The 26,928-nt window shown below is 46.0% G+C and overlaps 1 protein-coding gene across 1 annotated transcript in view; it reads left to right on the top strand.

The window, feature by feature from the left end:
* MAMLD1 (mastermind like domain containing 1) overlaps positions 1-26,928 on the top strand; it is an 85,838-nt gene that overhangs the window by 56,443 nt on the left and 2,467 nt on the right. The window contains exons 3-4 of the mRNA XM_014955364.1: positions 23,597-23,743; positions 24,863-24,944. Coding sequence (XP_014810850.1) covers positions 23,597-23,743; positions 24,863-24,944 — 229 coding nt within the window. The remainder of the gene's footprint in view (positions 1-23,596; positions 23,744-24,862; positions 24,945-26,928) is intronic.

Here is a 26,928-nt window from a genome sequence, read left to right on the forward strand (position 1 = left end):
CGGGGGGGAGGAGAGAGCGGAGGAATTAAACAAAAAATCTTGTTTCTGAGCATGAGTTCTCTAAATATAGAAACAAAATTGAAGAAGAAATGCACTGTTATAAAGAGCAAACTGACCCAGAGCTTAGATGTCAAAGGTTAAATAAATATAATGGAATACAAAATACAGCTTTTATTAATGTAAACAGAAATGTTAATACCACAGACTGATTCCTGGATGTCCTATGTTATGCAAAGTTATTTCTGCCTGTGAAAAGTCAGCGCGCCGTGACTGTTAGGTGAGACTGTTCTGATTGAGCAGCACTTCATGTTTATAAGCTCTGGTGCAGATTGATTAAGAGTTTGGAAAAGCAGCAAACACAGCCAGCAGCATCTGAGTACATGCAGTCCTCTTGTAAGTACAGGGAGAAATCATGTTTTATTTGGGATTTCTGAGATGTCACGAGAAGTCTTTTTAACACATAAAATAACTACAGTATCATGTATTAATAATAAGACCAAAAGTATTGGCCAAATTTCATCTGCAGTTTCAGCCTCCCTCCCCCCCCTTTTCTTCTTTCCTTTTTAAAGTGTCAAACTTTAAAGCCACTTTGAATGAAGTTCCGTTGGTATTTCCCCTTCTTTTTCTTTTTCTTTTTCTTTTTCTTTTTCTTTTTCTTTTTCTTTTTCTTTTTCTTTTTCTTTTTCTTTTTCTTTTTCTTTTTCTTTTTCCTTTTCCTGGAAAAAGTTTTTTAAATATTACTTTTTTTTTTTTTCTTTTACTAATGCTGTAGAGAAGAAAAACAGATTTGATTTCAAAGGGCAATGGTAGCACAATACCGAAGCAAAGCCTTTGAGGGAGTGGAGAGCTTTTGAAGGCAAAGCACCAAGCCCTTCAGCTAATTAAGTGCCTTTGAATAGGCGAATAAAGGAAGCTGGTGATGAATCTGGATTACAGAGAGCAATAAGGCTGAGCCTAGAGTTTGACCTCTCCACAGATGTAAAAACATCTTCTTGAATGGTCATTTCTGAATTTATATTTATCCGTGCACTTGCAACTGAGTTGATATTTGTTTTTCAAACTTGGAGATTCTCCTTTCCCTTCTTTCAAGTGAGTCTGAAAGGAGCTTGACTGAATTTATCAGACTGCCACCTTCTCCCTTCCCCTCCCTCCCCTATAGAATATACAATCTAAGATAAGTTTTGGAAAGTAGGGAGTAAACTTGTGGAAAGAAATGGGATGTTTGGCCTCAACATGCCAGCAGCAATACAACATTTTCAGAAGTGCAGTAATCAAGATAAAAAAACTTAGTTCCCATCTGATCTTCTCAGCCCATTCCTCTTCTGCAGTGTGTTTTTAAATCACCTGTGTTGTCGTCTTCTGTTACATTACAGGTATGTCAAAGCATTTCCCTGTTGCAGAGAAGCCCCCATAGCCATGTCTTACCCTTCCCAGTTCTGTGGCTTGTATTTTAAGATGTTTACAAGCATTGGTATTTGTAGCAGCTCTGCCTAATGCACTCATCATTCCTTCCAGTTTGGCTATCTCTTGTGCTGAAAGCACTTTTGGACACCACATAGCACATCATTAGGGGATGCAATCAGCAGAGGAAAAGCTTGTAAATAGACCAAATCCTTCTGAACACCACGTAGGGAGCATCCTCCCTCTCCATCACCTCCCTTTTGGATTGGAAATTCATGTGGACGCTACATCAGAGCTGCAGCACTTGCCTCAATCCAGTCTTTCCCTTAGTTATTACCTGTTTAATAAAATGGATGGTGTTCTACCAGCAATTTAGCACTTAGGACACAGGCAGCTCTGTGGGAATCTCATGCTGGACTAATTTAAATCCATTTGGAAGGAAAAGAGAGACTCAGGTGGTGACGTGTCTGTGGGCTGACCTGTATTGCCCAGGTTCTTGGTCGAGAAAGACAAGAGGAAGTAGGACTTCTGTACCATGTAGATGGAAATATGACTTAGCCCAGAGACATGTAGGACAGAGAGCTGAATTTCAGCCTGACAGGCTGCTTTTAATCGCTGTCCTGGTGCCCAGGACATGGGCTGCGTGTCACTGCTGTGTCCCCCTGGACAGCCACAGGGTGAGCGAAGGAGAGTGTGCCATCGCACAGAGGTTCTGCATTCACTATAAAAAAAAAAAAAAAAAAAAAAGAAAAGCCCCAAACCTCTTGCTTTTGTGGTTTTGAGCTTCAAGCAGCAGACAGTTGTTTCCTTCTGCTCTGCAGCGGGGGGTGGGAGAGCACCTCTTCTCTCAAAGGTGATGGGAAGGTGGTGGTGTCAGGCTAAAAAGTGTCCCATTCATTTGATGTGAAACTATATTCTGACACCCATTTGTACCAAAACCACTCTGATGCTGCCAGCCTAGCTGGGAAGTTTCTCTGGGGTTTTCTGGGCAGCTTGGTAGCATTATTCACAACTTTTCCTGGGCTAAACATCAGCTGAATTAGGCCCCAGCTGCAGATTTTCTTGCTTTCTTTTTTGGTTTTTTTTTTCAAGTAACCCATTTTGCTTTCTTTTACGACAAAAAAAAAACCCAAAACAAGAAATCAACACCCATCCATATGCAGAAATCTTTAATTTATAAGCAGCTGAGCAAAAGGTTTTGAACATATTTATTATATTTTTTTCCTCACCTATTCCCTTAGATGCAATGAAGTTAAAAAGCATCCTAGGAATTTAGGGAAAGGCTTGGGGACTTTTTTACTGTTTGGCTTCATAACGTATGCCATAACTTCCTTCTGTGTATCATTCTTAAAAATAGCAATGTGAATAGAGGTTAGTGATGGATAAAACACGCTACTTGCATCCTCACTCACAAGTCAGTGCACCCATAATTCTTACCCTGCAAAGGTGTGTTTGTGGCACTGCGTGCTGATGAATAGCAATGAGGAAATGGTTTCCATGACCCTGTTGTACACCCAAAGCGTTTCAGCTGTGCTGTAAAGTCTCATTAATGTCAGAACATCTTAATTCCATTTTTTCCCCACATTTGTGGAAGATAGATTTGTTCATTGTCTGTATTTTCTCTCTCTTTCTTAGCAAATGGCAGTTTGGGGAGCTTATTTTGAACTAAATGCAGCCTGGCTTTCAGAAAATGTGCTCACTTCCCTAAAACCATGCCCTTCTTAATACCTCCAATTTGATGCCTAAATTAATAATTAATTTTAATGCTTTTTGCCGTGATACTGTGAGATCATGGTTTGTACCCTTGAATTTCGGGGTGGTTTCGACCTAGTGCTGTCTTGTAGTAGACCAAAATTACATCTGGAATCCACAAAGCAGAAATGCTTAGAGAACCGAAGTTTAATTTAACAATTAGATGGAAAAGCAAACAAATAAATGATAGAGTCCCTGGGATGCTGTTAAATCCTGAGCCTGGCGCCGGCCGGCGGTCGGGCAGGGTGGGGTGACTGGAGCAGCCTCCTCTTCCTCCTGCTCCTCTCCCTTGTCATTTCTGCCTCGCTGCAGTAAACGCCGCACGCAAAATAAAAAGTACAAACATGTTTTGTTTCGGGTGGAATACCTAGAAATAACTTTCCTGGTAAAATGAAGCAGTCTTTTTTTTTTTCTTTCTTTCTTTTTTTTTTTCTTTTTCTCTGGGCATTTTGGAGAAATTTCAGCGTGTGGGTGGGGGAAAACAAAGCCGTGGCTGTAAACAGGAACTGATATTGTCTCTGCGTCTGAATGGGGAGAGAAACTGAACTGGCCTCAGTGGTTCTCTCGTACATCTGCGAGTCTGGAAACACTGGGATGATTCACAGTTTGCTGATTAATACAGGAGCGAGCAAAATGGTGTGAATTAACGGCCATTACAGAGCTGTGCTGGATGGCAAATATCCCCCTAGAACAAATGATGTTTCAGGAAGATTGCTTAGAGGAAGAGGTAATGGGTCTTAAATACAAATTAGAAGCAGTCCCATCAAAGCTGTTAACATTAAGGTTTGAAAGCCAAACACTATTATGAGCTGTCTTCAAAAACTCTGTCCATTTAGGGAGCGTATCAGTCTGCCGTGGTGGCTGGGCAATATTTCTGTCTCGAGCACTTTGGACTATTTCAAGCAGCCGGCACTAATAATTGATAGAAATCCACAATCAGTGTGTAGCAGCTCTTCTTAGGGCTTTGAAGGCTAATCACTCTATTCCATGTACATTTGTAAGTTAAAAATTTTATAGCATATATAATGGCAAATACTATCCTTATCAGTATGTAATTCTTAAAAGCCCTACTGTTAACAAAAAGTAATCCTGTATTACAATTTAACCCTTCGCATGTGGGAATGTTAAAAGAAGACGACAGGAAATACATGACTTTAGCATAAATAATATTCTCTGTATGAGCAGCAAAGTGATTTAATATTTTTCATTGTAATAATGAAGACACTATACCTTAGATCAGTGTCAGGCCGATGCAGATGGGAATGCAGGTTATGGACAATTATGCAGAGCTATTTTTTCCCATTATAGAATTGATAAGAGACCCACACAAGCAGGGTGAGCCCTGTAATGTAGACAGAATACTGGGATATCCTGGTCTAAGACGTGACATTAACAGCTTGATCTTTTAAAGATTCAAACACACACACCTAAATTTACACAGTGGGAGGTCATCCCAGGACAACTACAGGATTATTTCTGAGAGCAGGGTGAATCATGGAGGTATGTCTGTGTGTGCTCAAGAAAGACCAAAGGTGGAGGAGAAGGATGCAGAAAAGGGCACAGTAATCATTGGCGATGGCATATAAGTGCCATGACAGAAAAAGAGAGAGTTGGAAGCTTTGATGCGCTTGTTCCTATCTCAGCTCAAGTCTCCATTTGAATTATTTTTAGCTTTTCTGGTTTTATTTTCTGGGGGTTAGTACCAGCTCTTTGTATATGTGCCAGACTTTGAATAAGTTTATGTTTTAATCAATCCAGTGATTACTTGTAGTCCTCTGGCGTTTTGTTTTTTTTACAGTCATTAATTGCAGGAGCAAAATTTGCCCCTTGCAGGAGGAGAAGCTGCCCCCTCCTCTTGGGCACAGCAATAACAAAGGCAAATGAAGAAGAGGAAAAATTCTTAACAGAAACTTCCCCCCCCCCTTTGTTTTTCTTTGGTATTTGCAGGCTGCTAATGTGTTTCTTCTCTTTCCAGAAAGATGAGGACATATTATCCTGGGATACCAGTAGTCTATACCCCTTGTCATAAACAAATCTCTTTCTCTCAGTGCTTAAATACTCAGGGCTTTTGGAAGCTGCCCTTTGCATAATAAATGTGTTTAATATTTCCTTTACTCTCCATCATTATTAAGTATAAACTGTTACTGTATTGGATTGAAGGGTAGTTTACACGGCACTTGTGTTTGGATAGTCTGTTTTCTTTTACCCTTGCTCCAAAGGGTGTGATTAAGCAATGAATAAATGATTGTATGAGCACTATTTTGTTTAGTACAACCCCCTTTTTCTCCTCCTTTCCAGCTCAGTCAGCACACCTTCTGCAGCAGCATTTTAGTTTCCTACATGGAAATGTGGCGTTTAGCAGAATAGATGCATACCGAGGACGAGATACTTTTTTCTCCTTTCCCTCTTCTCCCAAGAGATACCCTGTGACTTCCTCTATTAGTCCATTAATCGCCATAGCTCAAAATTCAGCCTGATCAAAGGAGCAGAACGAGGTTGAAAAGTGCAGATTCTGGCAATTGACTTGACTGTTTAGATTCCCCGCTGAGCTCATTTAGAGCTGGAATTAAGCTATTCCTGCTGTATTTTTCGTCCTCGGCTGGGCCATAGGGCCGTGCCTTGCGCCGTGCCGGGGAGTCCTGGAGGCAGCACGACCCTTCCCACCGCCTGGACCAGCTGGGTCCAGGGAGCAACCTCCAGGACCCACAGAGCTGAGCCTCCCTGTGCCAGGAGAGAGCTGTGTAATCTCGCCTTAGTTTGATAAGAAGCTCTGTGCTTGAGTTGCATGAGCTATTCGACTGCAGAAAAAGTGGAGAAGCTGTTAACCGGAGGTGCCGGAGTCGGTATTTGGTGATTCTGTGGTGGGTTTTTTTTTTTTTTTAATTTCAGCATCAGGTTTCCGTCTTTGCTGAGGTTGGTGCGTGTGTTATGAGTGGGAAGGAAAGAACGAAAAAAAATATGTAAATGGGGAATTTGTAAACAACGTGAAGTTTCTTGTAAAAGTTTTCTTTACGATGTAATGAGTCACTTAAGGAATACGCTTGTTTTTAATGCCTGTTTATACGTGCAGTTAGAAACTGGTGCTGTTTTCTCTCATTAATAGTCTTGTTGGTTCTTGTTTGCTTAAGGCAAAAATGCAGACTGCCCATACCTGTGTTGTTCGCTGCAGATTAGCATCTGATTTTGCAATCCTTACACATCTCAAATTCCTGTTGATGTAACCAGGAGTTACAAGTTCTCCAGGAATAGCGTTGGACTCTTGATGTCATTATTTGTGAGTCTACAGTTCCCCAAAGTGTGCTAATATTTCTCAAAAAGAGATAGAGTAATTTGATGTGTAAATTCTTATCTCATTAAAGTGAATTATTGTTACTGAAATGTGAATGGCGTTCTATTATCAGAAAATATTATGTATTTAATAGTTTAAGAGTGCTTGAGGTCAGCAAGAACAGAGAAAGGCTGATAACATCGCCACAGGCTGTGGGATGGTCCTGAAATGTGAGTAAATCTTTAACTGAAAAACGTTTTGTGAGACATATTGGTGTTTTCCCATAGTTTAGGGCTTTGTCTAAAACCACCAATATTCAAAAAAAACCCCAAACCTGACCACTTAATAAGAACTTTTTTTATTAAGAAAAAATATTGTCAGCGAGGGGGGGAAATGGACAATCCGTTTCATGCCCAGTCAAGTCTGAGTTTTTTCCTACATAGATGGCATATATCTGTGTGTCTATGGATTTTAATTTTAAAAAGAACTGTGGCATCCATCAGGGACCCTATGCGGAATAAGATTAGAAAGGAATGCCTGACTTGGGTGCGCTGCTTGGTTCTAGGTTAACAAAATATATAAAACTACTATGCTTTAGCTTGTCAGCATTGTGAGCTACAATCTTGTGCTCTCTGTGATTTCTTATTTTTTCTGCTTATGATAACAGTATTGAGGCTGTTTGTGAGATGAAATGCTGTCTAGCTGCATTTAAAATACACATTTTTGCCTGTTTCTGTCTTGATTACACTAGAGGGAGGGTACCTACCTGCTGTCTAGATTGTGTCAAACTTAACTGAAAGTAAAGTTGAATTGTACTCTGTTCTCCTAACAGAGCCTATTTGCTGCTCCTGACTGGCTACTAAAAGGCTTTTACTGCTGCACTAACGTTTTCCAAATGAAACATTTTTGCCAGTTTCTGAAGAAATATCAGAACGAATCCCACCTTAGACGTGCTGGAAGGAGTCCTGCGCCATAGATTATGAACCGAAACAGTTGGCCAGAATAAGGAATTAAAGTAATCCCTGATATTAGGAGCATGGAAATGAGATGACCTTCTGTACATGCCCTGGGTGAGTTTCTAACCCAGTTGCGCTATAGGCGCCCCGTTATCGCTGTTCCTCCATACCTATACTGTGCAGGAAACAAAAGACCAGCCGTTCAGCTGGGAAGCTGGAACACAGGCTTGCAAATATTACAGACTTTAAATGCATTGTATTTTTAACAGTAGTTCGTGATTGGAATGACAGGAAGGAAATGAGCAGAAAACATCCTATTCTATCTCTATATAAAATCTTGCTTGTGAAAGATACAGTTACCACAATAATGATCGGACGCTAATTGATTCATTGTGCTGGGAGACAAGTGCTGAGCGGAGGAGCCAGCGGGGTCATTTTCTTGCTCCAGCTCCACTTTGGTTGTTTGCTGAGGAAGGGCAGGAGAGGGTTATAAAGCTGCTGCCACTACATTCAGCGCGTGTTTTTCTCAGAAAAGAAGAGACACCGCCAGCCAAGATCGCTTTCCTTTGGAAATTGTGGCTGGGAAGGGCCCCTTTGGCTCGGCAGACAAAGTGGGCAGTCAGACAGCCCCTTTCCTGAATCCCAGGCAGGCACCAGACGGCTGAAGGAAGAGAGGCACCAGGCTGAATTAGATTGCCTCCTGCTTTGGACAGTGAGGCAGAGAGGCAGGCTTAATTGCTTTGCAGCTGTTCATTTTTTCCCCTTCTCCCTCCCCTGCCCTCCTCTCCCTCCTCCCTGCTGACCCCAGCCACAGCTCCAGCCCCACGGAGACCTTGCCATCCTGGGGAGAAGTACCCTTGCTCTTATCACCCTTTGCACCTTTCCCTTGAGTCCACAGCAAACGGGGAGAGAAACTAAAGGAAAAAAAAGGAGTCTTCAGTGTAACCTAGTAATGTGTGGCTTTTTTCTGGGTTGGTTTGTTCAGTGGTTTCTGTCGACGTGTCTCAGGTGGCATCCTTTCGGTAGAAGCAGCGGGGTATCATCCCTGACAGGTCCTGGCATCCTCTCCAGGGGGGCAGACAAACCAGGAGAGTCTTTGGACTGGCCCCCTGCAATGTGGTGTGGGATTTACCAGACACAGGAGATTTCCACTCCAGAGCTGTGACACCAGTTATGGAGATCTCCCAGACTGGTGCCTGGCGGTGTGAATGTTGGTTAGGGTCAACTTGGTGATGCTCTCACTGGTAAAAGAGCCTCAACACCAAAATGTCCTTGACCTGACTATTGATGGAAAAGCCTTTTTGAACCTCGGAGGACTTTGCAGGGGTCTCCATCCCTCAAAAATTGGCTGAGGGCAAGCTTGCAGATTTGCATGTATCTCATAATCCCAAACTGTCCAAACCTCGTGTTTGTGCAGGAAACGGAGTTTGTTTTCTTAATTGCCCTCACTCTGCTCCCGGATTTAAACATTTGAAGACGCATTTCCGGGCCGTAGCAATGAGACCGCGGCCGGTTTCCAGCTCACCTGGTTTGCAGCGGGGGGGGCTCTGCTCTCAGCCAGCTTTCCTGCCTCTCCTCACCTCCAGCAGCAATGTCAAGCTAACCCAATTTTGCAGCTGGTATCGAGCGCCAGAGGCAAGCTTGGTAGATGTCTCTTTAATTCCTGCACTTGTAGAATCTAGTGCGTGTTTTCCCTCCAGTTCCACTGACTCACGCAGCCCTTGGGGGCGGAGGCAGGGGGGGAACAAGGCGGCTGTAACCCAGCTCTCATTTACTCATCTGGGAGAGCCGGGCCTCGATGAGCCTTTCCCCTCTCTGTCCACAAAGATGGTCCCTCTCGGGAGCCTCTTGGGCCTCCCAGTTATAATTATGGCATCGGTAGTTTTGTACTTGACTGTCCTCCCAGGCCGACTGCATCCCCTCTGCTGGGACATCGTGTCTGGGGGACAGCAGAATGTGAACTGCCCGGGGAGCCGGGAGTGGGACATGGGGGGCAGCCCCACACTGTTGGGCTGTCACAGCATGCTAATCGCTTTATACAGCATGTATTTGCTGCGTGGTTTTTAGGATATCCTTAACAACATACACCAGAACCTGGGGTGTGCACCGGGGCAGGTTTCTTTTAAGGCACAAAACTGTGACTGGGATCTTTGCTCAGGGCCACCGGAGGGATGGAGGGTGTCGTGCCTGGGAGGGCCGCGCAGCTGCCAGGTGCTTTGGGGGACAGAGGGATTTGTGTCTGTAAGAAATGGATTTAGATATAAGGTACAGTAGCATGTAAGTGACTTTTTTTTTTTTTTTTAATGTGTTCAACACGCAGCTGACAATAGCTCCGCCAGTTAGATTTGAATTAAAACCGGCTCCACGAGCTACAAAGGCGCTTGAGCCCTCGCTGCCGGGACCGGAAACCCATTGTGGCGTCCTGATTAGTGCTGGTGAAATCGGAAACCTTTCTCGGGGCAGATAACAATCTCGCAAATGAAAATATAACCTGTTAATCCTGAATTTTAACAAGGATGGTTATGCAACTCCAGGCCAAATCCAGGATGTGTCCTCTCCGGGTGCCCCTCGGTCAGAAGGGATGTGCCGATGGGGAAGGGTGGGATCGCAGCCCTCTCCGCGCAGCACCCTGCTTCATGGCCATGGGCTGGGGCCAGAGGCAGGAGGAGAGGTGCTGGGGGATGAGGCTCAGCACAGGAATTGGGGTTCACATTTTGGGACTGACCCCTCTGAAGCTCTTGGCTGAAGTATCTTAGGATGGGACCTCTATTTAATGTTCCTCTCCATGCCAGTCACCGCTGCCAAAGGAGGGGTGGTCTGGCTGGGGCCATCCATGCTTTTGCAGTCCCATAATAGTCACCTTAATTATGGGTAACAATAGGTTCTGTTTTTTCCTATGTTAATAACAAGTTCCAGGGTATAAATAACTCTGCAATTAAAACAAAATGCCTAACGATTTACCATTTGACACCTATGCAGTCTGCCGGAGCCTTGGCTGTGCAAGGAATTGTTTCTCCTGCCCTGAATATTTTATAATTGTTTTACAGAGAGCACATGGGTGCTCCTGTCATTAAGAAATGCCAACCAAGGAACATTGTGGCACCAGGGAGCAGAGAACAGATCGCTGTGCCTGTGCCGAGGCCGTAGAGAGCTCTCCTTTCGGATGTGCCGCCATGGTTCATTTGGCTACTTCTGTATATTGACCTTTGTTTTTTGAGAAAAACACAGTCAGGATTGCTTTATTGTAGGACCCATTAACTCCTTCAGAGACTCTGCGGTGTCTGTTGGTAAGAGCAGCACACGTGTGGCCATGGGATGCAGCCCGGGAACCACCTCTGCTGTGTTTGGATGTTCTCAGGAAGATGCTGCATATCCCTTGATTTGGGCGTTTGGAAGAGCCAGTCTAGATGTAAAAATACGTGGAAATGGGCCTGGGGACTCTGCTCACTTTGGCCAAGGAGACAGGGGCCATGAGGAGAGGGAAATTCATCTCTGCTTTCAGTGGGGAGGCACGGAGCGCCGTCTCGTTTCCGAGACTGACTGTGATGTGTTTGATGTGGAGCCTGCGAATGCAGTTGCTTAAATATACAAGTGTGCCTAAAAATGTAAAAATAAAAGCAGTGCTATTTTAAGGCCCTAGAATCAGGGATTATAAATAGCCCGACTGGTGTGTTACTCCTGGCTGGGTGTGTCGGCCCTAAAACATCACCACAACTGTCACTTCCCTTTGAAGCAGCTCGTCAGCTAATGACAGCGGCAGTGGAGCCTCCTCTGCATTTCCATGTTCTCTTGATAAGCACAGGTCAATGATAAGATGCTCTCCAGGCTGACGTGTCTGTCACACAAGCCCTTGCTTTGCCCGCTTGGTCCTGCGAGCAGACCCAAACGGGAATGTGGGTGGACGCTGGTGGGGAGCACCGAGGAGCTGGGATTTGGGGCTGAAGGGAGCGTTAGTGGGGTAAAGCAGAGCTCACTCTGCTGGGCACAAGCCACGGGGAAGGGGCTGCTGAACCCCACACAAAATAGTTGCATGGTTAAGGGTGGGTTTGGGACTTGTGAGATGCGGGTTTAGCACTCTCTGTCGTCAGCCTTCCTCTGGGACGGGTTGGGATTCTTCTTCCTCCTCCCGTCATTTAGGCTCCTCCTGCAGCCAGTGGAGGAAAAGGTCTTCAGAGGGTAATTTTATCTCACCCTAATGTGCACCTCCAAGGTGTGATAGATGGTCTGTGGTGAGGGAAGCCTGGACAACACGCATAGGCTTAGCCCTTGTCTGCTGGAGGTACCTTTATTCTCCGTCTTTGGAAGCAGCAGCAGCTGTGGTGATCCAGTGTACAGAAGTCTGTGAAGCTGAAAGTCCTATAGATACCTTAAATAGCTGACTTCTGCCTCAGAAAGCATTTTTGTTTCTGTCTGTTTTTCCAGTGCGGTGGCTGGAAAGAAGTATCTTTGATGGTGTTCCACCGCCTCGGCACCACTGGGGGCTGGGGAACAGGCTCTTCTCTGGTGGCTGTTTCCGAGAGGAATTCTGGCTGACTCCTGCACCGAGTAATGATATGTTTATTTGCAATATATGGAGCCAGGAGTCGTCTCTGGGATGATAGGGATCGGGAGACTAGTAAACAAAAGAAGGCAAGGTTGGAACTCAAGCTGTAAGAAGGCTTGTTTGGGTCTAAAGAAAACAACCATAAAACCAAATAATGATGATGTTCAAAAAGATGAGCAGTGGTGGATCTCAGGACAAGGGGCAAATGCATCTGCTGAGCCCCCGCGTTGGTGGGATGCCAAAATCTGGGTGATTCTTACAGGGAGCTCTAAGCAGCCTGTACCCTGAAGGTGAAGAAAAGGGAGCTTGTTGGCTGCTCCTTCTCTTCATAATAGATAGAAATGGGCCAGGAATCTCTTCTGGTGTAGCTGAGTCTTCCCCAGAAAGGGGGAGCTTATTTCACGTTCTCAGTGGAGGAAAGCTTGCAAACAGGCTGTGTCTAGCATCTCCAAAAGAAGCAAAACACCCTGGTGTCTGAAGGTTTCCCAGAGTTTGTGCCGAATTCCTCCTCCGTGACCTGCTTGTAACACAGAGGATCCATGTCCTGACACGATGCTCTCCTAGCGCAGAACAAGCCACTTGTATTTTATGGTGATAGAGAAGATGATTTCCATCAAGGAATGGGTGGGGGTGACGGCAGTGACAAATACAGATCTTATGGGTTCAAAACCGAGAAGCTGACAGCTCCGTTTTCAAACCCGGATGTCTTGGACTAACCACCTAGAAATGGTATTTTGGCACTCTGCTGACTGCAGTGGGCATCTGCCTTCTCTGCAACTGCTGACAATCAGGGCGCTGGGTTCTGGGGGGGCCTGGACGTGGGTACGAAAAGTTACAGTAAGTGCCAGGTCAAAAATGAAAGCCTTTGTCTGCAAGTGAAGTTGTTGCTTCAGTCTGAAAACGGGGACTTCTCCCGTTGCTCACTGTGGTCAGAGCTGCTCCTGGAGGGCACTGGGAGGACTGATTTAATGCTCCGTGTCTTTTCTCTTTTACGCTGAACTCTTAATTATGCCTGCATTTCACTGCCGATTAGCAGGGAGCGCGGCGCGGGGCCCGAGACCCCTGGGGTGCCACGAGTGCCCGCATCTCCTCTGCCCCGTCCCCGGGGTGTCCTCACAGGGACATGTGGCTCCGCGAGGACACGCACACACACGCACCGGGAGGGTATGAAGAAGCTGGGTTTGCTTTTCATTCCTCCCCCCGCCGCCTTCTTTTCTATAATCATTGCAAAACAGGAACAAATGAGTGTGTCACTTTAAACCATGAAACCACTTAGTCCGTAAAGACAGATTTGGCGTCTTTGTGCTGGCAGTGACAGGCCAGCGCGGCGTTCCATAGTGATCCCACTGTTCTCCCTCGGCCCCGCACCCCGCCGCCGCTCCCCACCCCCTCCCAGATTTGCTCCGTGTTTGCCTGCCTCTGTTTTTGTGGTTGGTAACCAGCAAAAGAATGGAATGGATTTAATGATTTGTTGGCTGCGGTGCCGGCATGATTAAGTCAATAAAGCTGCAAGCTGAAAACAGACAGTGTAGTTACAGTATATGACTTTAACCTTGTTAATGCATGTTTATGTCCTCCTGCCCACTGTATAGCTGTACGTTGCATAAAGAAGATCTGACCAATCTTTAACCCATTAAATAATTCATAAAGTGAGAGCAGACATCAGCTACTTGCGGAGCGGATCAGTAACCATGGGGTCAGCAATAACTTTGGCTCCCTGGACCATATCCAGCATGTTTAAACTCTGGTGATGTCACCAGGCAAGCTTCTAACCTTAATCATTTGGATGGGAACAAAGGGAAGTTAACTGTTGACGCGCGGCGGCTCCGCAGAAAACACGCTTGTGAGAGCTCTGCCCCATCCCTGCCTCGCAGGGCGCCTGGGCTGGCTCCAGCCTCCTCGGTCTTCTACACCCTTCCCTCTTCCCTCACAGCAACAGCGGGGCTGGCCACATCTTCCAAGGCATGTGTTTCCTAGACTCCTGGTATCTTGAGTGGCAGAGGCACCAAAATCCCACAGAATTTCAGGGAAATGTTGGCCGGCTGGAGAAGACGGTATTCGGAGGCACTTGGATGGTTTTTTCACCGTGGCTAAATTTGGAATGGAAAGCGTCTCCTGCCATGCAAATGACAGGGAAAGGACACACAATGGGGATGGAAGGGGCAGACACCAGGGATGCGGGAGAGGATGTGGAGGGAAGCAGGGCTGTTCTCACCGCAGTGAGAGCTCTCAATGAAATATCAAGCAGGACTTGTAGAAAATCCTAGGATTCTCACCCAAGGGATCCTCCAGGTGTGGCGATGTCCGTAGTTGTTGCAGCAGCCTCTTTTGCTGGCACATAAGGGGCAAGTCATGGGATCCCGGGGCATGTGGCCGGGACACGCTGCGCTCCACTGGTCTGTGCAGCCAGGTTGGAGGCCCCAGGGGACCATTACGGGTTGGTGTAGTTTAGTGCTGTTCTGAGATGCAACCAGCTGCGGCCGGAGCCGCAGGAGAGATGCAGGGAGGAGGACACGACAAAATCTCGTATGTGGAGTGAACCAGAAAAAGCCCTTCCACCTCTCACCCGTGAGCAGAATGGAGCGCAGTTCTGCTGCAGGTCTTTGGGGTCATAACCTGACGGCATGGGAGAGACACTGTTTCAGCAGGATGAAGACATAATTTCCATGCTGCCCCAGGAATTGACCCTCATCTTCCTATTCATTGAGAAACTTTTATTCCTTTTTGGGCGAAACCGAGACAGAGAGAGAAATGAAGTTGTCCATAGACACCTGAAGAAACTATGTGTGATGGAACTGGAAGGTGAACCTGGTCATGTGAGCCTGAGTCCACATGGCCAGCTTTTATCCTGTTACTTGGTCATGAAACAAACTCACCTTTCAAGACCGTCTTCTTTTTGGGTGTCTTGGGAGTTCAGCTTTAATGATGGTTGGCTTGGGTTGGTTTTGCTATAACCCAGACAAGTAGTGTCTGCTTTGGAGAAGATGATCCAGAATTTAGGGCAAGTCAAATCTGATCCAAGTAGAAAGTCCATGTTCCTTTTTCTTTGTTTTTAGCTTGGAATGTTGTGTGATGCACCTGAAAGCCTTTCCTTACCAGTCTATTGATTTCAATAAATGAACCCACATACACCTAGTGATGTTTTATTATCACTCACCCACCATAGGGTATATAGCAGCTGGTAATTGACTGTATTTTTTTTTCTACTTGATGGAAAACAGAGTCGCTCCAAGCGTATGCTAATGCTGAATGGGGGGGTCCCAACTTCTGACCCATAGCTAATATCCCACAAGTCACATGAAGCTACCAAGGATTCTTGAGCTGGAGTTCGAAATGCCTATGTTATCAGCAAATAAACACCATTAATTGCTTCTAATATGTCATGGAGTGGTTAAATGACAAGATCCTTATTAATATGCGTGTATATCAGCCTTTTCAGTGTGTGTGAGGGGGAGTATGAAGTGGTAAAATTATTTAAAATTAGTGGGGAATATTTACAGGAAGGCATAAAGAACTGTCAGTTGAGGAAAGCAGCATTTTATGTTCTTGTCCCGGATGACCTTGCTCCAAGGACAAATCAGAGCTTGATGAAATGAAGCTGCAGATGGCTAGTGATCTCAACTCTGTAATAATGAAATGACACAAGAAAAAAATGAGACATCTACAGTTTGTAAATACAATCTGAATGGAAGGGGAGAAGAGGAATTTTTAAGGGGAGATTGAGTTGACTTGGTTACAGCAGTTCAGCTTCGGGTGTTTTAATAATAATTTCCATTTAAAAAAATAATGGAATCGCTCCTTGTTCCTCACACTCAAGGTCACCTTAATAAATTTTTCTTTTTTAACATGTCAGCATCTTGGTTTTAAAAATTGGATCATGAGGACTACGCAGTCACTGCCTAATTTCTATCCATTATTTTAGCATATTATTTATCACTGGATTTTGTTTTCTAAGTTGTGGTGGTGATTTTGGGCACTTGATTGGGTGCCCCAGATGATCTGATATAACCATTTTAGGTGTTTGAATAGTTTCATCTGTCAGGAAGGAGCAAGCTTGCGAGAGGTTTAATACTGAAAAAGTGATGTGATACTTTGTGCCAGAGCAGGCTTTGTTTGTGCACTTACATGAGAAATCAGGAGCATTTACTGTTGGGTTTTGCATGTGGGCAGGTTTTCATGCAAAGGGCTTCTCAGAAGCGGTTGGGCAGCCAACTGCTATTGAAAGTTAACAAGACTCAGGCATCTGCCTCTGCAGATTGAACCTTTACATGAAAAGGAAAAAGACATTCGTGGAAACATTGACTTAGAGAAATCAAGGGATTTGCAAATCTCTGTGATCCAGACCACCTCGCTGCAGTTCACAGAGCTTTTCAGGAATGGGCAGGTAGAGAACTGATTTATCCCATTAGCTCAAGATTTCCTGACTTTCACTAGAGTGAAATCTTCCCTTTTTTTTTTTTTTTGGTCAGATATTTTCTGCTCTCCCTAATACATAAATTCACCAGCCAGTCATTGCGTTTCTCTGTAGCAGCTTCTGCAGGGTGCTGAGCTGACCTGGCTCCTTTTGAATCTCATCGACACCTCTGAGAGCGTGCCTTGACATAACACAAGGATTACTTGAGTCAAACCTCTTTATAGATATGAGATGTTGTAGTTTGTCATCACAGCCAGCGCAGCCTTGCAGAGACAGGCAGAAGGACTACCAGCTGAAATTGGGTGAGATAAATACAGTTTTAGATTATCTCATTGAATTTATAGGCAAGCTGCCCTCCATGGGAACAAGAGCGGGGTGTCAGGGGTTGGAGAATCATGATAGCTGTACAAGCCAAATATAAATATTTTGTTCTTTGCAGAGAATTCAATTTTGGATCCTGACTATATGTTACATAGACAGGTACAAAACACCCACCTCTGCATCTTTGGGTGTATACACGTAAAAACAGTAACGGCTGCAGTTTATGTTAAAATACAGTGGTACAAAGACTGGCGGGGCTGAGTCCAGCCCCAGAGCGTTGCTGTCAGGTTGGAGAGCAGTGTGTTAATACTGCTGGTGCCCTCAGGGGTCTGGCAGAGCCCCTGTGGGTCCTGTCCTGCTGAAAGGTTTGCCTTTCACTCGGGATGGTGGAGCAAAGCTCTTCTCTGGGCTGCCTTCACCCATGGCCTGGCAGATTCTCTGGGCCAAAGGACCTTTTTGCAGGGGAAGTGCTGTTGCTGGAGTCCTGATCGTGCCTCCTCACAAGCACGGCAGTCCCTGGGAGGTTGTGTGTGTCTGTGAGACACCAACTCCCCCATCCGTGTTGTGCCTCAGGCTCTTGGCTGCTCCCAGAGCCGTGTCCCATGTCCCATCTAACAATGTGGTGCTGGTAGCAGCATCACGGCTTGACTTCAACGTGCCTGCTAAATGTGGATGCATTTTCATCGAAGAGAAGAATCGCTTTTGCGATAATTCACTCTGGATTTTGTGTCATTGTGTAGGTCTGATTGCTGCTGCTCTTCACGTTTTGATGGATAAAACCAGCTCTGAAAATATTGGTAGAATCTTTGCACAAAAGACTAATTTGATTAATTGATTGATTTAATTTTTTTTAAGAGAGCAAGTGGACTCAGTTTCCATCTTGTTAAAATTCTGGGTGCATTTTTAAAAGCACTTTGGATTCTTTGATGGGATTTTGTTTTGTTTTGAACAGCATGCAGCGTAAGAGCAGCTTTAGGGAAATTAGTGTTTCATCTACTTTGCTTGAAGGGGGGAGATCCTGGTACAATTGCTAGCCAGGTGTGGTGATCTTCTCATTGCTCTTAGCAAAGAAGGAGAACTACCTTTGAAGGAAGCTGGGCATGCTCGTGCCATATGAAAAGAAAGAAAAACTTAAAAGACCTTTTTTTTTCAAAACAAAACCGTATACTCATGGATCACTTACAGTCTTCAAACAAACCCTTTTTCTGACTGACAGCCCCCAAGATAAGCTTAGAAACTTGAGTCTGGTAGCATTTCACATGCTTCTATATCAAGTAAATGGGTGAAAGATGGGTGAAAGAAAGATCCACTGAGCTGCACAGTTTGTTTTATCAATGTTCATACATTGTGTTAAAGCAAACAAGCAAACAAACAAAAAGCTTTGGAGCATTTCTGAACTGAAAGGCTGTTTTATCTTGAAGAGCATCTCTGAATTGTGAGCAGAATAGAGGAGAGAAAAAAGGCAGAAAACTTGCAAAGAGCAAAGGGAGAATTTAGTTAAAGGCAAGAAGCAGGGGCAAGAAGCCTACGTAACCCCTGACTTCTACGTGAAGCAAATGATCGTGGCATCTCACAGACATCAGGCTCTTGAGCAGGCTGACACGATCATGATCACGTCAGCTGGCTCAAGAGCATGATGTCTGTGAGGTGCCACAATCATTCTGCCAAACCACGACCCTGGATTTTGTTTGCTTTGTTTGTATGCTTTGGCCAAGCAGATTCACCATCTTAGTATCTGCTTGGATTAACAGCAGTGGAGGCAATGATCCTGCTGTGTCAAGGTGGCATCAAGGTTTTCTGTGGGGCCATGCAAGGTTATTAGACACCAGGAGTCTTCCTGTGGCTTTTCTGCAGATCTGAACACAAAACTCTTACAACCAGACAATTCCGTAGGCGAGCCAACTTTAATAGTGCTTAGTTTGTAGTATTTGTAGAGTTGTTGTCCCTGGGAGTCTTAGTCCTGGACTTCAGAGTGAAGTGCTGCCCAGACATGAAAGCCCCACCAAGGAGCTGGAGCACACCTACTGGAGAGGAGACGGTGCACCATCGGGCAGGCAGGAGCACAGGGAAACACAGGAGCAGTAGTTTGAAACTGGTATTTGCATTTCCTCAGCAGAGCACAGTACTCCCCATACGTAACAGATGTTCTTAAAATGCAGAACCAAACTCGGTTAATGAAACTTCACCCCACCCCTCGAGAATAGCTGTCCCCGCTGTGAATATGGGTCCACCTAAAGTCCCCACTGAGCAGCTGGGGCCTCGGAGAGGAGCAGGAGCACGAGCACCAGCTCCTGGCAAGTCCTGGAGCCATGTCTCTCCTCTCTGATTGTTTTTTGGTGTTTTTTTTTTAACTGTGCAATGTCTTCATAAATACTTCGAGCTGAGTTATCTTTGGTTATATATATTTAAAAAAAATGCTGAAAGAAACAGTTTATCCCTTTCTTGTATTTACCACAAACATCTACCCTGAGCGACCCATTTATTGTTTTTTTTTCCTTTTATTCTGGGGTGCTGTGGCTCATCTCAACAGCCCTTCTGTTTTAAGCTCTGTAATTACTGGATGCAGCTGGATGCCCCATTGAAAATGGAGGGAATGGTTCTCAAATCAGCAGTGTCTTTTGAAATGGAAGAAACTTTTTAAATGCAGGTACTCTGGGCATTTTTAATTGGCCACGTTTCTGTTCTTCCACTGCTGCTAAGGCTTTCAGTTAGGAAGTGCAGTTCTTCCCCGACTCTGCAAATATCTACCGAAATTTGCAAAGCTGCCTGTCTCTCTCAGTAACCTTGCTGTGACCTGGTTATCTGTTAGAACCACAAAGAATTCAGTCTCTAATTAGTCCATCTGTTAACTATTGAAATTCATGGCTTAGTTTTATTGTCTGGGTCTGTAACATAATGCTGAATGGTCTCACCTGGCAGCTTATTTCTTATAAAGCAAATGTGCCTTTCCAAGAGCCATTTTGGTGCAGATAACTGTCTTTTCAGCATTGGACAAATGACTCTGTCTAGCAGCCTGCAGTCCCCTTCATGCCCTCACTGAAATAAATTGTACATCTCCAACAGCTCCGGGCTTAAGTCAATAAAATTTAACATGTACATTTCTTTGTTTTATTCTTTGGAGTTGCACCATAAGAGCAGATGGGAAAGTTTAATAATGATAAATGAGTTTAGTGTTTTCACATAGTCCTAAAAAACAATGAATGCTCTTTATTAAAGATCAGAGGGATTTTTACATATTTGCCAAAGAGCGATTAAAGCTCTAGCTCAGATCCTCAGAAAGTCTTGCTTTTAAATGCTTTTTGGACTGTTTGTTAATGAGGATTCAGAGGAATTAGGGGCCATAAATTTCTTCATTCTCACTTAAGTGAAGCCACAAAGTGATTACTGGATATATAACTAAGAGCTGAGGACTGGAGTTTATCAACAGTGTTCACACAGAACAATTAATCTCCGCGCTTATTTACTGCAGTTGTGCATCTCGTACGTAGTCAGATGACGGGGCTGGGCAGGTCGAGCTCCTCAGTGGGTTTTAATGGATGTATATTCATATATATACATATATTTTAAGGATGTGTATTCATAAATATAGGTGGTAGGTCTTAGTGGGACTGTTGGCACACTTTGCACCAAGTGTGTGCCTGAATGTTCTGTCAGACCAGACCCCGCTCTCGACCACTGGACGCAGAGATCTGCAGATGTGTTTGCCCAGCCCCAGCCTGCCGTTGTGCACAGACTGGGAGGGACTGGTTTCACTGGGCTGTGCAACGGCTTTTACAATCCCGGCCGGTGGCTGGGTGCTGACACTGACAGTACACGTCCCTGCAAACCTGCAGCCTGGCTCTTTCCTCATTGCTCTCGAAACTAGCGCGTGAGATACTGAGCCAAAGCCGTGAAGCTGAGCCCCAGTGCCTTTTTGAACAGAAATTGCCACACTGGGAGCCCAGGGAGGGCTGCGGGAGCTGGGGACCTGCTGTGCCCCAGTTTGCCTAGCAACAGAGACACGCTCTCAAACACATGCTCTCCGATTCCAGGCCCGCGTGGCGGGCTGTTTGGTTAGGGATTCTGACCATTTGATATTTTAATACGAGTTTTTAGAGGGAAAAATGTAAAAAAATCTGATACCAACATGCAAACGCATTTTTTTAAAAGTTGAAGAACAGGAATCCCCTGTAGCCATCTGTATCCTCCAGCGTAGCTTACGGCTGGCTCAGCCACACGACCCTGCGGGTGCAAACACCCCCTTCCATCGTTCCCAACTTCCACACCAGAACCCTCTCTTTGCTGCCTTTCTGGATTTTAAAATGGGATAGTCCAAACTATAGACAAGTTAAGATTATGGCTTGTTTGGCTTGGCCTTACTATGGGAAGGAAAATTATTTTTCTTGAGGAGTGATGAAAAGGAAAAATGTTTAAAGTTCATTAACCTTTGGTACAGATAGCAGTGTCCTTTAGACTACACCAGAGCTATTCTTAGTCGTGACGTTTAGGTGGTTGTTTTTTATTGTAAGGGAATACAGTAGTTCCCACTAGTGGTGAAAAGAGAGAACTTTTTCCTTTTCCTTTTTTTTTTTTTTTCTTTTTTTGGCTTAACCTAAATGTGAACTGTAGAAGGCAAGATTTTGAATTAATTCCTTGTCTTTCCATCTATGCTATTTTGTCCTAATTTCCCCAAAAGCAAAATTTATACGTATAGATTGTTTCTTTACTGGCTAATTATACAACTTCGCTCTGAAAAACTCAGCAACCCATTCTGTGTATCTGCAAATGAACTTGGGTGATTGTCATTATTGCTATAGGGGGCCTGCAGAAAGTCCCATGTAATTAAGCTGTTGTACTGCCGCAGCACAAGAGCCGCAATTAGAAATGTGATTTACACTTCTTTACCATTAATAATATGGAAAAATCAACATTATTTTCTTGATGATGCTTAGGAGAAATTAGAATGAGGTGGACATGATTAGGAAAAGAGACTTTAATGTTATGACTTGTTAATGCAATAGCCCTGAGCGAGACATCAGAATGATTGTCCTTGCACTAAACTCATTTGCTTCAGTAAGCACAGACCCTCTGCACGCAACGAGACAAGTTTGGAGGAAATTGGATAGATGGCAGGGATTTTGGTGGTATGAACATTTCAGTGTCTTTCATGTGCAGAGTACACAAACTGAATCCCTGCACTTTCAAATATTCCCCTGGAGGCAATCTGCATTATTCAAAGCTTAACTGTGGCTGCAGAATCCTGTCTGACATGAAAGCAGAGTGCTAGCTTTACATGAACTTTCATATTTACATCTGTAGTAAATCATATTTACTTTTTTCCTCCCCTCCCTCTTTTTCTGTGGGAGAGAGGGAGTAAAATGGGTAGGAGGGAAGGGGGAGGAGGGGAGATGTCCAGCAGAATTGTAAGCGAAGGACCAGTAATAAAGTCTAGTCTTATGAGGCTACCCATGAATAGCAATGATAATGAGAGCAGTGATGAGCTGCAGGTTTGTGTCTTTTAGTAAATTATCTAGCAGGCATTTACATTTCATCAATTATGCTTTTGCATAATAGACCAAAGTGCTACAACAAAAGGAGGCACCATAAAAATGAGTAATTTCAGTGCCCTTCTTGGTAATCGCTCTTACGGAGAATATCTTGGAAAGAGTTGGGTGATTCCTCATGGTGAAGCTGCTGTGGAAAGGTGCCCCAGGCCTGAGAAGCTTGCCTGGTGATAAATGCCTCCCAAGGCTTTCTTCTGGCCACACTGAAACATGGCTCGTATCCTGTTTTCTCCATCTGAGCATGCTTCTAATTGTCAGATGTCAAAAGGCAACAACCATTTTCTTCTTGCTTATCTCCTGATAACATTGATTCTCAAACAAAGGATGTGGGCTTCCATTCTGAAAACAAAGGAAGCATGGCCTGGCTAAGGATGCTGGATATAATATACATACTTCTCCCTGCCAATAATAACAAAACATCATAAATAATGTAGAAACTAGATGTGAAAATGGAGAAAAGGGAATACACTGGTACTGCTGTGCCTGGGTACAGCACTTACAGAATCTTGTCTTCAGTGAGGCCTTGACTTCTTCCTTCATTTTTCTCTTGTATTTCCCTGCCAGCTTCTAAGGTGTTTAGACTTAAGTATTTTTTTTATTCTTTTTCCCTTTTGGGTTGTGTCTTTATTGTGTTCTTGTGAATATTTTTTTTCTCTTCTCCCCACAATGCCCTTTCTTTGGAGACAAGTCCTCAGCTGGTGTAAGTCAACTCAGATCTTTCATTGGGGACTTACAGCAAGGCCAGTCTGCACCAGCCAGGAGTCAGAACCTCTGCATTACTGATTTGTGTCTGGCTGTGACCCTGCATTTTTGCATGTTCTCCTCTCCTTTCATTCCCCTAATTTTTCTGATCACAGAACCCACAAGAACCACTTCAATCCCAGGTCCACCTCTTCCCCATCTTTCCATATTCCTGGTCTGATAGCATCTTTTCCCCTCTTCTGCCTTTGGTTTGCTGTTTTCTTTTACTGTAGGCTTCTCTTTTATGTCCAATTGCCAAATCCTACCCTGATGCAACTTTTCTTTCCTTATGTCTTTCAGTGTAACAGTTGGGGAACTGGTGGGAAATGTGACGCTTTACTCACATCCCTTCTGCCAGCCAGGCAGCCATGTGACTCCAGTAATGGTAGTGAATCAGTCCTGTAGCCTTGGGCTAGTCACAACGAATTTTGGATTAACCTTTTGCTTCTCTCACTTCTTGTGTTGATCCTCAAAAATCAGCGCAGTCCCCTGCCCCTCGCTGTCCTCACTGTGACGTGTGGGTCCCTGTGAATCCACAAGGTGTTTTGGCCTTGGGACAGCCAAAGACCGGAGAGAGGGCATCAGCAGAGAGGATAAGGGCTTCTGTTGTTATCTCCCTGATGAGATTAATTTTCTTTTTTTCATCTTTCTTGGCAGGATCAAAATGCTGGAATTGTTGCCAGACTTCAGGAGCCGGGCTCCATCCCAAGCGGAGGCTCAGTGCCGGCACCAGCCACGGTGAACGGGTACACGATGAGGAACCATTTACTGAAGCAGCAAATAATGAAACGACAGCTGATGCAGGTGCGGTGCTGAGTCCTCTGTGGGTCCCCGTGCTCTCCACCTCACGGGGAAGGACAGGACTAACTGGAATGGGGAAACCACCAGTCAGCAAATACTAAGGAGTGACCCTGGAATTGCTGGGTTGAGTCAGACTAGGGCTGTGGTGAGTCCAGGATGTCATGCCCAGGAGAGGCCAGGGCCAAGGGCTGCTCAGCAAGTCCAAGTGCAGATCTGCCCACTCGTGTGCAAGGGAAGGATTCAGTCACCTCCGTATCATTGCCGTCATCCTTGGTCAGCCACGAAGTTGGGAGGGAAGATGCAGAGAAGGGAGGCTTGGAGAGTGAGTCAGCCCCAGGAGAGATGTTCTCCATGCTCGCCTTTCTCCTGGCTCCCTGGGGATCTACCAGAGCAGATGTTAGACTCCAGTTTGTCCTGGACTTGGCTGTAACATGCTGTGAAGGAGCAGGGATGGGGGAATCCCGCAGTCCGGTTGGGTGAGGCAGCACTGAACATGTGCCTCTGACTTTCTGAGTGCACTGCTGGATTTGGGTCAAAGAGGCTCATTTCTTTGGATGGGAAATGAGAAGTAGCTCAGTAAAACCCTCAACTGAGTACTGTCCTGCTCCTTGATCAAACTCCCTTTCAAAACCAACTCTGCCTCCTTGCCATCAGTCGGCATCAAGCTTATCTGTGCTGCTCTAAGACAGCAGGGGTACAGCCAGCCTCAGCTTCCACCATCCGTGGAGAGTTCCCCACGTGCTGCACTTCACTCATAAGCTGGTGAACACGAGAGTCTCCATGTTCATCCAACTCCCCTTGGGCCTTGGGCCGCCTGCACAGCGTGGGCTGAAGGCTGTGCTTCCTGCTGCTGGGCTGTTGTCAGGACACCTTTGCAAGAAGGGGCATGGGAGCAATTAAGATCCGGTCTCAAATGAACTGTCCGTGCTGAGTCTCATCAGAGGGGGGGCGTGTGTGTGTTTGGGAGAGGTTGTTAATGACCGAGTCTCATCAGAGGGGGTGTGTGTGTGTGTGTGTTTGGGAGAGGTTGTTAATGATGACAGTGGCTACACTTCAGGTGTCTGCTGCTATTCTTGTTTGTCAAGAGACTGCAACTTGACTATTATCCCCCGTGTTTTGCAGGAAAAGCAGAGGCAAAACATGCTGGGAGTAACATCTGAGCAGAGGAGTTTGTTTACAGCTCAGCAGATAAATCAGTTTCAAGGTAAGGAGGGAAGCGGCGTGCCATGGACAGCCTCGAGGAGCCAGGGCCTGGGGTCTGATTGAATACAGGGCACTTAATGATTCTTTGCCCTGAAATACAAGCGTTTCGCATTTTATTTTTTATAAGCATTTCCTTATTGCTCCAGGAATGACTCTGTGACAAAGAACAGGGAGGAGGGGCCCGTGTAATGGGAGAGAGAGATGGAGCAGCTGCCTTTAAAGGCTCTGCTGTGATTCTGGGGTGAACGTGCGCTCACCGACTAATGTCTGTCTGTCTGTCTGTCTGTCTGTCCACAGCCGTGCAGCAGCCCGTTCCCACCGACTGCAGCCAGGTGATGCCAGCTCCTCCCCCCAACCACCGCATGCTGCCCTCCAGCCCAGCCATGCTCCAGAGCACCCTGGGCTCCGCGGGCATGGCCCCCGCCACCGCCAGCCCCAGCAGCAGCGGGACGATGGTGATGATTCCACACAACCCCGGCAAGCAGCAGGGCATTTTCCCACCCAACTCTGACTTCAACATGCCGCTGCGGCCGAGCCAGAACTCGCTGGGCATGACCTCGGGGTGCCAAACGGGGCACGGCCACTCTGCCGTGCGGCCGGGAATGCCGATGGCCGGCTTCAGCTCCGGCTCCTTAGCCAACCACTCTGCCACCCAGCAGCACTTGAGGCAGCCGAGCGTGCCGAGAATCCCTAACGTCTACCCCAACTCCTCTGCCCAGATGTGGACGCCGACCGCCGTGCCGAGGATGCCCAGTCAGAGCCAGATGGACACCAGCCTGCAGCAGTTCTCCGGTAACGCCCTCTTCTCCAAGCAGAGCGTCAGACCCGGCGCGCCGGGGCAGCAGTTCTCCCAGCCGGCCGTGGTGCCACCAAACCAGATCGCTCCTGGCGTCCAGGTCAGGCAGATGCAAAAACTGAGCATGGGGCAGTCCGGCCAGGGCTTGAGCTCCATGAGTAATCAGAACTTGAGACACAATTTAACCAGGGGACCCTTGCCGGCTATGAATGTTATGAAATCCGTGCCCCAAGGAGTGTCCGGGTTTAACCAGCTGGCTCCTGCCTCGGGCCTGGGTCCCCCCGGGTACCCCTCCCCGGGCCAGCCACCCGACGCCTTCGGCAGGATGGGGCCAGCCACGAAGTTGGGAGGGAAGATGCAGAGAAGGGAGGCTTGGAGAGTGAGTCAGCCCCAGGAGAGATGTTCTCCATGCTCGCCTTTCTCCTGGCTCCCTGGGGATCTACCAGAGCAGATGTTAGACTCCAGTTTGTCCTGGACTTGGCTGTAACATGCTGTGAAGGAGCAGGGATGGGGGAATCCCGCAGTCCGGTTGGGTGAGGCAGCACTGAACATGTGCCTCTGACTTTCTGAGTGCACTGCTGGATTTGGGTCAAAGAGGCTCATTTCTTTGGATGGGAAATGAGAAGTAGCTCAGTAAAACCCTCAACTGAGTACTGTCCTGCTCCTTGATCAAACTCCCTTTCAAAACCAACTCTGCCTCCTTGCCATCAGTCGGCATCAAGCTTATCTGTGCTGCTCTAAGACAGCAGGGGTACAGCCAGCCTCAGCTTCCACCATCCGTGGAGAGTTCCCCACGTGCTGCACTTCACTCATAAGCTGGTGAACACGAGAGTCTCCATGTTCATCCAACTCCCCTTGGGCCTTGGGCCGCCTGCACAGCGTGGGCTGAAGGCTGTGCTTCCTGCTGCTGGGCTGTTGTCAGGACACCTTTGCAAGAAGGGGCATGGGAGCAATTAAGATCCGGTCTCAAATGAACTGTCCGTGCCGAGTCTCATCAGAGGGGGTGTGTGTGTGTGTGTGTTTGGGAGAGGTTGTTAGAGATGACAGTGGCTACACTTCAGGTGTCTGCTGCTATTCTTGTTTGTCAAGAGACTGCAACTTGACTATTATCCCCCGTGTTTTGCAGGAAAAGCAGAGGCAAAACATGCTGGGAGTAACATCTGAGCAGAGGAGTTTGTTTACAGCTCAG

Source organism: Calidris pugnax, unplaced genomic scaffold, assembly GCF_001431845.1.
Source record: "Calidris pugnax isolate Ruff unplaced genomic scaffold, ASM143184v1 scaffold38, whole genome shotgun sequence".
In the NCBI taxonomy this organism is placed as follows: Eukaryota; Metazoa; Chordata; class Aves; order Charadriiformes; family Scolopacidae; genus Calidris; species Calidris pugnax.